This window comes from Canis lupus, chromosome 2 (assembly GCF_011100685.1).
Source record: "Canis lupus familiaris isolate Mischka breed German Shepherd chromosome 2, alternate assembly UU_Cfam_GSD_1.0, whole genome shotgun sequence".
NCBI classification, from domain to species: Eukaryota; Metazoa; Chordata; class Mammalia; order Carnivora; family Canidae; genus Canis; species Canis lupus.
Window position 1 is genome coordinate 51,471,536 of NC_049223.1, and position 14,109 is coordinate 51,485,644.

Sequence of the window (14,109 nt, forward strand, 5' to 3'; positions counted from 1 at the left end):
CTTCTGCCTTTGTTTTGTCTTCGAGGGCTTTGTTGGAGATATGTAAGGGAATCACATAATTCTTATTTGGGAATTTATCTTTCCTCTGCTTATTTTTCCACCCTCTGTTAATATGTGATATAAACAGTCTTCCCCAGGGAGAGTAATTGTAATTCTGCAAGCTGAAAAATTTAACTTCAGGTGAAAAATCAGTAGCAGAAGTTGATGAACCTTAAACAATAAATATTTGTATTTTACGCAGCTGCCACTAGCAATTAAGAGAAAATAACTAAGTGGAATGGAGTTGAAGTCACTCAGACACTCTGAGGGGTTCTGGGTGTATTTACAGGACAGGATGGCAAGCTATTAGGGAAGGTTTTGTTGAATGTCTATGGCACATTGCCACCTTGTGGCTGCAACTTTTCCTTTTAATGTAAAAGAGCAAATTCCTGATATTAAATCTACGTGATAGAAACTTATTTTATCTTTTCCCAGTTGTTTATGATTTAAGTTGATAACAAAAGATTAGCCACCTCTTGAAAGGTTATATAATACAGGGTAGGAGAATTAAAGAGAACGCTCTTATTCTTAGCAGAAGTGTGCTGAAATTTTGAGGGGGTGAAGATCCATAATGTCTGCAAAAAACTACTCCGTGTGGGGATTGGAGACAAAGAGAAAATGAACAAAAAACAGTGGGGCAAAAGGTTAACTCTTCACCAGTGGTCATGGAAATCAGGATGCTCATTGTAGTCTTAAAACATTTTTTTTTATGTCATTGCAAATTTTGTTCTGAAATTTTTCAGATTAAAAAAAAAAATTGGCAGGAGGGGGCGCCTGGCTGGCTCAGTCAGTAGAGCATTCGACCCCTGATCTCGGGGTTGTGAGTTTGAGCCCCACGTTGGGTGGGGAGCCTACTTTAAAATTAAAAATATTTTTTAAATTGGCAGGAAAAAAACTGGGATAAGGGCATAAAATGGAGCCAAGAAGGAGGCAGAAATAACTTCTACATTGTGTAATGATGAGACTACGTTTGGACCACTGATTGCATTTTCCAGTAGCTGATGTGTCATTGACCAGGGTTCCCTTGAGCTAGTTTGGTGTCCTTAAGGTTTCAGGCCAAAGTGTCTAAAGTTAGATTCGGTTCCTTCTTGGAGGTCGTCCTAGGTAGGACACTGTTGTAGTGAACAGCAGACTCATCAAAGAGCTTCCAAAAGTGCAATCTGGAATTGGAATCCCTTTTCTCTACTGATCTGGCTTGATCCTGAAGTGGATGCACCGCAAGTTTTTTGGGGGGGACCTCTCACAAGAACACTAAGTGGCAATGAAATACAGTAAAAACCTGGTAGGGAAAAAATTTGAGGTGGGTCTTACTGACAAGTGCTTGAAATCCAGCTGTTCAGTGTCACTAATGAATGCAGTGAGCTTGGAGGGGGGAGTTGGCTTCTTGTAATAGCTGAGCCAATGAGTCCGTTCCACCTCAGTGGGCTTGGGGGAGTTACTCATAGGGTTAAATTTCTTTTCGTGCCATGGTTTTGAATATGCTTCCGTGCAAAGACAGACCAATGGATGATTTTTGTCCCTCAATTTCATTTTCCTATAAAATATATCCTTGATAGTCTTAATTGGAAAAAAATGCAGACAGGTATAAGCAGAAATCCTTCTCTCTGCCCAGGAAAACCACACAAAATAAATCTCAGGGAGGCATCCTTAAAAATGCCCAGATTTGGGCAGTGCTACTGAACTCTTCTCTGAATTTAAATTTCTACCAATATTTTTCTGTGGCATTTGGAATTTCCACGAATACCTTCCGTACTTCTTTCTTGTTGTTAATTAACCGTCTGGATATAGGTATATGCATATGGATATTTTTGTCCTTAATAACCGTCTAGACACATATATATGCATATGTACTTTGAAGGTGAACATTTTTGAAGATGTGGCCCTGTTCGAGTATGAAAGGTTTTCTTAGAAAAGGAGGAAAGATCTTGAAATAAGTGTTGCGACACAAGGGATTCTTTTGTAGAAAGCTGTCTCTTGAAGTGGTTTTAGTTTCTCTGATTCTCGTGACAGGTTTTCTTTTAAAAAGCTATAAAGCAGTATAGGGATGTATTGATTTGCATTAAGGGCTGTGGCGCTTAGAAATTGTCGTTCCCTGTACATATTTGTGAGCACCAGAAGCTTGGGGATTATCTTTTGTGAACACTAAAGCAGTGATCTATCGATTCTCAATAGAACAGTATTATTCATTTTTCTTAGAGGTATCATGGTCCATAGAAAGACACATATTTGACCCAATGACTCAGGACACATACCCAAATATCACTTTATCAGACATTTTATGACACAGTACTTCTTCCTCATTGGACTCTAACAACTTTTATTATATTAAAAAAAATACTAGTTAGAGCTACTCAACTTGCTTTCACAACCCATTAATTTGTTGTGACCTAGAGCCTAAAAATGATTGCTGTTGAGATTTTGCAGCCTGGCCAGAATGTTTTTCAGATGCACGACCCCCTGAACTGTCTAACCACATGAGAAGCAGGCTTGGGGACAGGGAGTGAGAGAAGGATAAGAAGAGAAGAGCAGGTCACTGGGGTTGCCAGCTGGCTGTGTTGAGAGTGTCCTCAGTGAGTGACGTCCTTGTCTTTCTTTCTGCAGCTTGACCACATCCTCTCCCCTCCACCCATGCCGTGTCGGAAATGCAGCAACCCCGATGTGACTTCTGGCCCTGCAAAGTCCCTGAAGTTTAAAAGACAGCTGAGTGAGGATGGACGAGAGCTGCGGCGGGGCAGCCTGGGAGGGGCTCTGACAGGTGAGTCCTGAGTGGTGGACATGGAAGAGGAGGAATCATGCTGCGTGGACCCCGGAGTCCCGCCGCGCAAACTGGCCTGCTTCAGAATGGGCTTGCCCCTCTGCAGACCGTTTTGCAAAAGCTGATCCAATCCAGAGAGCAGTAAAGTTGAGGATTTGACTGATAGTTTCTTCCTGAAACAAAATTGACGTACAATAAAAAAAGGGACCTGTTTTAAGTGGACGTGTGTATGGATTTTGGCAACTGTGTACTGCGGCTTAGCTGCCACCTCAGTCGAGACATCAAGTGGTTTCTATGCCCTGATCTGATCATCCTCACGCCCACTCTTCATTTCTTGGCTGCAGGCAACCAGAGATCTGCTTTTCGTCACTGCAGCTTAGGTTTATCTTAAAAATTTGACATTAATGAAATCAAACAGTGCATGTTCTTTTGTGTCTGGCGTCTTGGGCTCAGTATATTTTTAAGATTCATCTATGTTGGTGCATGTTATCAGTCGTGTATATTGAACTTTATAAGAAACTGCCAAACTGTTTCCAAAATTGTACCATGTTACATTTCCCACCAGCAACAGATGAGCGATCTAATTGCTCTGCATCGTTGCCAGCTTGTGGTATTGCCAGCCTTTTTAATTTTAGCCATTTTAATGGGTAGATAGTCCTATCACATTGTGGATTTAATTTGTATTTTTTTTTTGATGACTAAACGATGTTGAACATCCTTTCATGTGCTTGTTGGACATTCTTTTATCTCCAGTGAAGTGTCTCTTCAAATCTTTCATCCGTTTTTTTCTTTGACACATTTTTAAAATCATGTTGTTAAAATTAATTTAAAAACTTTTCAAATACAGAGAATCCAAAAATCAACTTGTACTGACTTGAAAGATAGCCAACCTAGGATAATTTTAAGCATTTTTTAATAACTCAGAGTATCTTTCATCCATTTTTTTTCTTTCACACGTTTTTTAATCATGTCATTAAAATTAATTTAAAACCTTTTCAAATGCAGAGAACCCCAGAATCACTTGTATTGACTTGAAAGATAGCCAACTTAAGATAATTTTAAGCGTTTTTTTTTTTTAACAACTCAGAGTATAAATTTTCATGTTATTAAATTTTAAGTCACTGAAGGTTAGATTTCTATTTCATTCTGAGTGCTTTTTCCTCTAATATAAATATCTTTGGAAAAACTGTATTTTAAATCCCAAAGCAGTGTTTTCTCTGCACATGACAGGCCTCTCTGCCAGTTCTTAAATGGTCTGAAAAATAAGTTGAGTTATTCACATTTTCTTGAGAATTACGGATTTTGACTTTTTGGAGTTAAAATTTCTGGGAACAGAAGTGATTCCAACATTGGGCTCAGTAGAGTCTAGAACCTTTGACCCATTGTGGCATAGTGCTGGAATGCAGGGTGAAACTGAACTCAGGCCAAAGGGAAGAAATTTGTCAAAAAAAAAAACAAAAAAAAAACAACACCCTGCACTTCACTAAGTTTAAGTAAATGTTCAATGCTTGAGTTTTACTGATGTTCCTTCAATGCTTAGCGAATTTTTCTTTGCTTTCCTTTTATAGATTCGGACTATTTTTTTTTTTTTTATTCCAGGGAGATCCTAAAAATTAGGTAGTCCAACCCTTATTTTGTAGGTGGGGGAATTAACTATTAATGGTTAAAATACTCATCCCTTTGCTTACTCATTTCACTTAGGAAATGTACTTACTTTGGTTAGGCTATTTTTGATCAAAAGGAAGAGCAGTGATGGTTCTCTCCAATTTTTGCTGGAGGAGTTGACTTCAAGCTTTATTTTTTATTTTTTAAAGATTTTATTCATGAGAAGCACACAGAGAGAAGCAAAGACATGGGCAGAGGGAGAAGCAGGCTCCTCGCAGGGAGCCCTATGCAGGACTCAATCCTGGAACTCCAGGATCACACCCTGAGCCAAAGGCAGATGCTCAACCGCTGAGCCACCCAGGTGTCCTGACTACAAGCTTTAAAACCACACAAGGCTATATAGGTCTTGATGCAGATAAATGACCTGAATCGTGAAATTGGCTTACAGCTTTAAAAAAAAAAAAATCTGAGATTGATTCCCATTTTGTAAATTGTGTGCTATACAGTTTTTTTCGATAATTAAATGTTAGGTCAGATAATTTTCAAAAATGTTTATTAGCCCTTAGGAGAGAGAGTTTAAAAGAATCTCATGAACATCAGTCTGGTTTTTAAAAAGGTTGCTTGTAAGTTTTATTGGAATATGAAGAAAACATTCTAATTGGTCCTCTAAATAGCTTAGCTGAGGATTTAATGAAAGAATTTATGCAAAGCACTTAGCCCAGTGATGGGGTGGCAATTAGTACTATGTGCAGCATGAATTGAATTGCAGTTGATGGAGAACTTGGGCTTCTGAACATCAGTTTGGATCCCTTATCCACTGAGTTTCTACTTCATGTCAGGCAGTGTGCTAAGAGTCTGGTTGGAGCAGATAGAAAACCTCACTTCTGATATTTAGGAAACCTAATGTCCGCTAGTTACAGGCAACTTGAATAATCGTACGTGATCTCACCTTGGGATATACTTGTTGCTAAACTTAATTAAGTCATACTGGTTTTTGTCTTCAGAAATCTGTGCCTGATAGATTTTATATGTTAAAGACCAGCTTATCTTCCTATTGCTTAGTCTTGTTTTAATCTAAAAGTCTTTTTTTGGGGGTGGGGGCTCTACTGCTTTCTTTAAAACAAAGTTTTTGTGAAGACTTGTAGCTTAAAACTTTTGCCACTCAGATTCATTAAACTTAGCTCTTTGAGAGGAAGATCTGTGATGTTTTCATCTACTTATCACTAATAATAATGACCGCTGGGTGCCTGGGTGGCTCAGTGGTGAGCGTCTGCCTTTAGCTCAGGTCGTGATCCCGGGGTCCTGGAATCAAGTCCCACATTGGAGTCCTCCCATGGGGAGCCTGCTTCTCCCTTTGCCTGTGTCTCTGCCTCTCTCTGTGTGTCTCTTGTGAATTTAAAAAAACAAAACAAATTAAAAATAATAACAGCTAACTTTAAGAGCTTACTGTGTGGCATGCACTGTTTATAGAGAATTTATTGACTTAGTTCTTAAATATATTTATCCATTTTGAGGGAGGTAGTCTTATCCCCATTTTATGGATGAAAACACTGAGGAACAGGTAGTTGGAACAGCACAAGATCGTGGTGTTCACGAACAACAGAGCCAAGACTTGAACCTGAGTGTTTTGACTCCAGAGTCGTCCTTGTAACCACTGCACTGTTCCTAACACAGTAGGTACTTAGTAAACTCCTGCAGGATTAATTGGAATGAACCCTGGGTGGGAACGTTTATGCTCATTTGGAATCCAGGGCTAACTCAATCCGTAGGGATCCTTGTCCCTTAATTACAAAAGTAAATTAAAACCATGCACTTAATCCATGATAAAAAACCCATGAAGTTTGCACATTTGTTAACCTAGCCATTCTCTTGCTCAGATTTCATCAGAGGGAAATAATTGTGAATGTGTGCGGAGAAATAACACTAGTTATATTTATATCAGCACCATTTATTATAATTAAAATTGAATATCATCTAAAGACCTGGCAAAAGATAATGGCTAAACATACATATATACACATAAAATGGAAGACCATTACAAGCATTAAATATCATGTTGTAAAAGAGTTATGTTTTAACACTGACAGAGACTCACAATATGTTTTTATAGGAAATCCCATTGCGGAATGGTCTCAGGGCATTGTTTGCCTCATAGGACTTGCTGTAAATGTGATTCAATAATTGTATGCTTAACAAGAAGGAGGAAAACAATTCATGTCTGCCAAGGAGTTTTCTCATACTGGGATGGGAGTCAGCTGGGTTCCCTATATTAATGGGCACATGAAGGATGCTATGGTCTTTCTTACACCCTGCAATTCAATCCATGAGACCATGTTTTTGCCACTGAGGTGTTTTGTTTTGGTTTTGATTTTTTTTTTTTTTGTATTAGTTGGCTTATCAGTAGGTGACAGTAATATTGGAAAACAACAAAATTTCAGTGGTAGAGACAAGTGTTTGTTTCTCACGTAGCTACAGGTCAGCTGGGTTTTGGATATTTTCATCTGAGCTCTGCTGGGATTGGTTGTAGGATGCTGTTTGGGTCCACATTTGCTCCACCTGCCTGTCTTCTTTCTTGGACCAGCAACTACCCAGAGCATTATGTTCTGGTGAAAAACAGGAGTAGCAGAGTGCATGTCCACCAGGTCAGGCAGGTTTCAAGCCAAGAATTGGGACCAATAATTCTGTTTGTCATCATTGGCTTCTTTAGTTAAGACAGTGTTTTACAATAAAAATATTTGCATGTATTTGTTTTTTAAAATTATAAGTGATATCTGTTTAATATAGACAAATTAGAAAATGAAGGGGAGGAAGCGAAAAGCCCTTACCTCTACCATACATTGATAGCCATAGTTGAGCTTTTGGCATTTTCTTCCCTAACTAAAATTTGGGGTGACCTCAGGGTATTAGATTAAAGAAAAATGCCATCAGTACTTTAATTTTATTTTTTTTTCTAATTTTTTTTTTAATTTCCTTATTTATTTACTTATGATAGTCACACAGAGAGAGAGAGAGAGAGGCAGAGACACAGGCAGAGGGAGAAGCAGGCTCCATGCACCGGGAGCCCGACGTGGGATTCGATCCCGGGTCTCCAGGATCGCGCCCTGGGCCAAAGGCAGGCGCCAAACCGCTGCGCCACCCAGGGATCCCAGTACTTTAATTTTAATTATTTATTTTGCAAGGCTAGCTTTTAAATAATAAACCCGGAGCTTATGATGTCCAACTCTGCCTGAAAATTTTTTTTTCTTTTTTGAGGCTAAAGGCATTTTTTTCTCTTCATGGTATGCAACTTGTTCAGTCAGCACCCAGAAGCATCATGTAAACGCTACATGGGCTCTGGAGCCCCCTAATGAGTAAAAGGAACATTATTCTAATCATTATATGGACCCTTAAGTCAAGGCATAAATATGTGAATAAGTGCCTGACAGTTCACAGCAAGGAAACTAGGGGGTGAAGAACACATCAGGATCTTGCGTCCTGGCTTCTTGATAGGCCAAGGAATGCCCCGAACCCTGCTCCTGAATTTCACAACCGTGATGTATGTTGCAGCCCTCATAGTCAGGAAAGGCAGGATTCTTTTCCTTTTGGAGAAAGCTGTGTTTTTCAAAACAGAGTGGCTTGTTTGGAATGTAAAACAAAGAGGAATTATCTGTGCTTGTAAGGTGCATCTAGGAATAATAAACCATCTCTGCAAGTATATAAACCAGGATTTCTGACACAGAATGTGGTGTTCTGTCTTGGGGGGAGGGGAAATAGATATTTTTCTTTCTCAAACTCTTGGAATCAGTTTGGAATACCCTCTGAAAAAATTTTAAAAGCATTTCAGAGTGAATTTTACTTCAAGAAGGAAAGGGGGAAACAGCCCAATCCTAGACAATATCTTTTTCTTTAAAATTAATCTGGAGGCCTTTGTGTTTCGGTGCTGTGTAGCATGGGTGTCTCATCCTAGAGGCCTCCTTAGCATAGTGGACGAGGCAAAGAATTGAGATTACAGTGAATTTACATCAAATAAGACTTTTTTTAAATGGGCAGCCTTGGTGTTTAGTAAATATCACTCCTAAATATTCTCCCTGATGCCCTCCATGTCTTTATTTTCATAATTCCATCAAAAGAATGCTTAGATATAATGATGTGTATAGAATGCTGCAGCAAGCAAACCAGAACATACCAACAGCCTAGCCCAGTACTCATTTATTTCTTGTTCACGTGCATTGTGCAGGTTAGCAGGCAGCTGTCTTCTTCGTGGTGAGTCAGGGAATCATGCTCCTTCCATCCTCTGGCTTTATTCTTCCTTGTGGCCTTAAGGTGGATGCTGTGCGTCCAGCTGAGAGAAGTGGAAAAACAGAGGAGAAAGCTTTCCAGCTCCTTAAGAGCCCCGGCCTGGAAGAGACACGTTCTTGTTGTCCATTCACATTCTTTCTTTCAGGATTCTGGAACATGATCACATGGCCAAATGCCAGCCTGGTGGCTGTTGGGTGGGGGGTGGGGGTGCATCAGAATGGTCCTTGCTGGTCCATTGCCTCTGTATGCAACTATACCAGGGGCAGTGGCAACATGATGCTTGGTAAGTTGTAGAAGCCTGAGAGAGAAGTTGGTTTCAATAAAGAAAATGGGATAAACTCAGTTTTCAGTATGTTAAGTTTGAAATACCTCTAAGACTTGCTAGCTGGGCATGTCAGATAGGACTGTGGAATCACAGAAAGGGAGACAATTGTATTTGGGGCAGGAAAGGATGGGCTCCATCTCAGAGAGGAAGATGATGATGAGAAACTGTCTATGGAGTCAACAGTATGGTCACTGGTTATGTTGGGGAGATAGTGAGGTGGGGGAAAGAAGTTAGTATGGAGTTGGGTTAAAAGCAAATGGCAGCTAAGGGATGAGAGGTAGCTAATTGGTTGGTAGTTGAGTGTAGGCAGCTCTTTCGAGGAGCGGTGCTGTGAGGGAGACTAGAGACATGGGTGGGAACTCGAAAGGTATGATGGGTCAGAAGGAGATATCTTAGCATGGGTCCATGTGAGCGTGTTTGTCAGGTGTCGGGATGCTATTGAAGAAAGAGATGATAGTGCTTTGGGAGAAACCTGGCAATGTATCTGCAGCACGTGTAAGAAGGTTGGACTTTTTATAGGAGAAGGGGTGCCTCCTTCCTAGAAATAGGAGAAAGGAGGAGCAAAAGGATACAAAAACAGGTAGTCTAGGTACATCTGGATCATGGGATACTGTTCAACCGTAAAAAGAAATGAACTGGTGATGGGGATGACAGCCTGGGTGAGTCTCCAGGGAATTACACCACGTGAAAAAAGGCATGCTGTTTAATTCCATTTGTCTATGCCATTCTTGAAATGACACAGTTGTAGAAGTGGAGAACCGGCGAGTGTTGGCCAGGGCAGCAGGAGGGGGGGTTGGGGGGCAGTTAGTATGACTATAAATGGGTGACATAAGGGGTCCTCCGGTGATGGACATGCTCCGTATCTTGACTGTGTTGGTGTCTTCATACTGTTGGTTATGGTCTACTGGAGGCTCACAGGGTGTTGCCATTGAGGAAGACTGGGGTCCCGTGTATTGTTTCTTCCTACTACATGGGAATCTACATGTATCTCGAGAGTAAGAAGTTTCATTTTTTTAAATTTTTTTATTTTTTAGAAGTTTCATTTTTAAATGTTCCCTTTCCATATTGCTGCTTTCAACAAATGCGCTTAATAAAAAGTAGGTAGGTTAATAGATTTGGTGGCTTCACTTTTCTCAGCGCCTTATGAGACCCCTGGGGAGCAGTCAGGATTATATGGGCGTCGAGTAGAGAAGGAAGTCACATGGTCTTGGAGAACAGGAAGGGAGCTATAGATGTAGTAGGGTTTCTTGGAAGCATCAACAACCCCTTTAAGAACTGAGATCATGAATCAGAAGTGAAGGCTGTCTTATCTGTTTGAGGGAAAGGTGAAGATACCAGGGAAATGTGTGTACTGGGAATAGTACTTCCGCAGAACATACCAGAGAAGTCTGGTTGAGGGTCATTTAAGACAGTGGTGGGAGAGTGGAGCCAAGCTGTGTAAGAATGAGTTTTGGTGCCCTGTAGTGAAATTTCTTAGTGGTGGAGACCAAGCCCATGAGAGCTTGAAAGGAGGATTGGAAGTGGGGACCTGGGTGTGTGGTGGTGTTGGGGACTGAGCACTGGGTGGGCTGAGTTGGACTTAACCAGGCCCTGAAGGACGAGTGAAATGTTAATATTTTGAAATCTGGCAAAATTTGAAACTCTTAAAGAGCAAAGGCATTTACAGTGGTTGTAAACGGTGCTCTCTCGTGACGCTCTCAGTTTGGGTTCTTGGTTCCTGGCCAATAGAGAAAAAAAACCCAGATCCACAGATAATTCTGACTTAAGGTTGTACTGGCTTTAACACCTCCTATTTCTGTTCGTTTTGCTGTTTGTCAATATTTTTAAAAAATCTGCAGGCTGAGGGCGTATTACTGGAATCAGTTGGTTTAATGTTTTACGTTAGAACTTGTGGAAGTGTGTAGTTCATCAACAATAGTTATAAAACTGGACAATGTCCACCCATTCTCGTGGGTTGCTAAGCAATCAAGAGACAGATCCATTAGCCTCTTCTTCCTGGTGAGACTGCCTGCTTTGCAGTAGCCTTTAAAACCACTGTCTTGGGATCCCTGGGTGGCTCAGCGGTTTAGCGCCTGCCTTTGGCCCAGGGTGCGATCCTGGAGCCCCGGGATCGAGTCCCACATCGGGCTCCCGGCATGAAGCCTGCTTCTCCCTCCTCCTGTGTCTCTGCCTCTCTCTCTCTATGTCTATCATGAATTAAAAAAAAAAAAAATTAAAACCACTGTCTTCGCCACTCCTATGTCAGTTGGTATCTGGATATTTTGTTGATATCTAGGTGTTCTAATTATAAGAGGACTCTTGTGTATTTTCATTGTACGATTTCTCCTTGTCAGAGTAGGAGAATCTCCAGAGACTTCTTAATGGGGGCTGCAGCTGTTAGCTGGTTCCTGTGGCAGATGCTGCCTCCCAGTGGCTCTGTGTCAGGGAGCCTTTTGCTGTGGCTCATCTCCCATGCAGATGGCCTACCAGGGACTCGTTGCTCCCCCTAAATAGGTGATCGTAAGGTGATTTCCAGGCCCCTGGTCACCTGCTGCTTGGGAACTGCCATGTGGCCACCTTGTTCAGAGCCAGGCTGCAGAGACCTGCTGGAAACTCCAATACCTCTTTCAGGTCTTTTGTACCATGGAAGCCTTCCCAGAAGTGATGATATCAAGCATGCTGGGAGAATTAATTGAGAGATGATCCAAATGAGGACTTGAAGAATCAAACGTGTCTTTCTTATATCGAGAGTCAGATGAGAGACTAGACCGTTTGCTTTGAAGTGGCGAGAGCTCCAGAGAGTGCTGGAAGCCGTGCTAGGTCAGCAAAGCTGGCTCATCAGAAAGCCGTTGGACAACTTTGTACCAGATAGAGTTCGAAGGACTTGAAATTTAGTTTTGATTGTTAATTAAGAGGTTGATGGAAGACTCAGTTTCCCTTAAGTTTTTTTTTTTAAGATTTTATTTATTTATTCATGAGAGACACACACACACAGAGGGAGGGAGGCAGAGACACAGGCAGAGGGAGAAGCAGGCTCCACGCAGGGAGCCCGACGTGGGACTCGATCCCGGGTCTCCAGGATCACACCCTGAGCTGAAGGTGGTGCTAAACCACTGAGTCACCCCGGCTGCCTCCCTTAAGCTTTTTGAGGTACCTTCTGAAGAGCAGAAAGTATCTTGGGACTTAAGTCATTGTTGACCTAGAATTTCAAGATTTCTCAAGTAGGAAAATCAGCCGAATGCTGAGAACTGAACCATCCTCACCTGCAAAATAAATTTGCCTTCTGGATCTTCAACTGGATATGGTGTGGATGTGGCAAATCAAATGTCGTACCTGAAATTCTTTAAAGTACACCAAGGAAGAGCGTCCCAGTGGTCTAGACAAGTTTTTCCAGGTGTGAGTTTAAAAGTCATATGTGTCTAAACATTATTATAAGGAGGCTCTCTGTGTCAGGCTAGTGAGGAAACGTAATGGAAACCAATGAAAGCAATGTGAACGCTGGGATCCACAAAGCGCTATGGATCCTCCCTTCCCCCTTTAGTCTCTCTCTTACGCTCTTGGTATCTCCCCCATATTTCTGGTGTTCTCATGGGGTTCTATAAATAACGGGTTCTGATTATTCCTGGGAGAAAAACAAATTTATTGAATCCACATATCAAAATTTCTAGCAGTTTGTTCTTAAAATTCTCTTTAGAATTAAAAGTTGATTTCAGGTGGAATTTGGGGAGTCACTGTTGGCAAGGGGTTGATTGCTCGAAAGGGCACAGTTACATTCTTTTTTGTTTTCTCTCCACTGATTTTATATTTGTGTACATCCCCAAAATTTTGTTTTGTTCCAGTAGGGTAGACTGAGGCCTGCATGGCTGGACATGGTTTTCCTGCCCTTTTTTTTTTTTCTTTTTTTTAAAGAGAGAGAGAGAGAGAGGCAGAGACACAGGCAGAGGGAGAAGCAGGCTCCATGCAGGGAGCCTGACATGGGACTCGATCCCAGGTCCCCAGGATCAGGCCCCGGGCTGAAGGCGTGCTAAACTGCTGAGCCACCCGGGCTACCCTTTCCTGCCCTTTATGCATGGAACGCTTTCAGGTTCTGAAAAGTGTGCAGATTCCCAGCTTATCTTCTCAGTTCCTTGTATGTATCATCTATAAAAGATGACATGGTTTTATCCCTGTGACGCTTCACTGTCTGTGAGAAAGCCATAAAAGTTGAATTAACTAAGTTATAGTTTTTTTGGTTTTTGGTGTTTTTAAAAGGTTTTATTTATTTATTCATGAGAGATACAGAGAGAGGCAGGCTCCCTGCAAGGGGCCCGATGTAGGACTCGATCCTGGACCTCGGGATCATGCCCTGAGCCGAAGGCAGATGCTCCACTGCTGAGCCACCCAGGTGCCCCAACTATGTTGTAGTTAAGAACATGAAATACAAATTTAAATGATAGAAAATCCATGTTACTTATTAAATCCCACACCGAGCACTCCCTGGAATTATTAGGGAGGGGGAGATAAAGTTGGGGAAGGCCACACTGGAGCACACATGGATCCAACATGCAGTTGGATATGGGCAACTGGCTCTTCTGGTGACATTTTCTTAACACATACAATGAAACTGTAGCACACTTGCATAGAGGTGCATGCGAGGTGCTAATTGCTCATGTGCTGGAATCCTCTAGATAACACAGGCATGGTAGTCGGGTGTGGTGCAGTAGCGATTAGGGGAGACGTGTGTCAGGAAGAGAATGGAACACACGGATTACACTGAATGGGATTTCGAGATAGAAAGCTAGTGACTTGGCCGGGTGGAGTTAGCATCTTGACGTGTTACACACCGCTGTTTCAGGGTGTGATGGGAATCGTGAAATGGGGATCAGAGGCCCAGATGCCAGTCAGAGGTACAGATCTAAGTAAGGCGTGTCTTGGTTTCTGGCTCATGACTTAATCATCTGTAAAATGAGTGGATTGGAGCAGACGGTCTCCAAGTCCCTTCAAGCTTGAGTAGTAAGTAATTTTAGCTACCAAGAAGAGAGAGGGGGGAAAAAATCTTTGCAGAGATTGGTTTCCCTGCATTTTCCTCCCTTCTCACAAAAATACTTTCTCCATTGTTGGGCACGGAAGCCCGCTGTCTCCTCCAGAG

The 14,109-nt window shown here is 41.6% G+C and overlaps 1 protein-coding gene across 1 annotated transcript in view; it reads left to right on the plus strand.

Annotated features, from left to right (window-relative positions):
- The window catches only part of MAST4 (microtubule associated serine/threonine kinase family member 4), a 538,573-nt gene that overhangs the window by 138,949 nt on the left and 385,515 nt on the right, over window positions 1-14,109 (plus strand). The window contains 1 exon segment of the mRNA XM_038529583.1: window positions 2,641-2,794. Coding sequence (XP_038385511.1) covers window positions 2,641-2,794 — 154 coding nt within the window.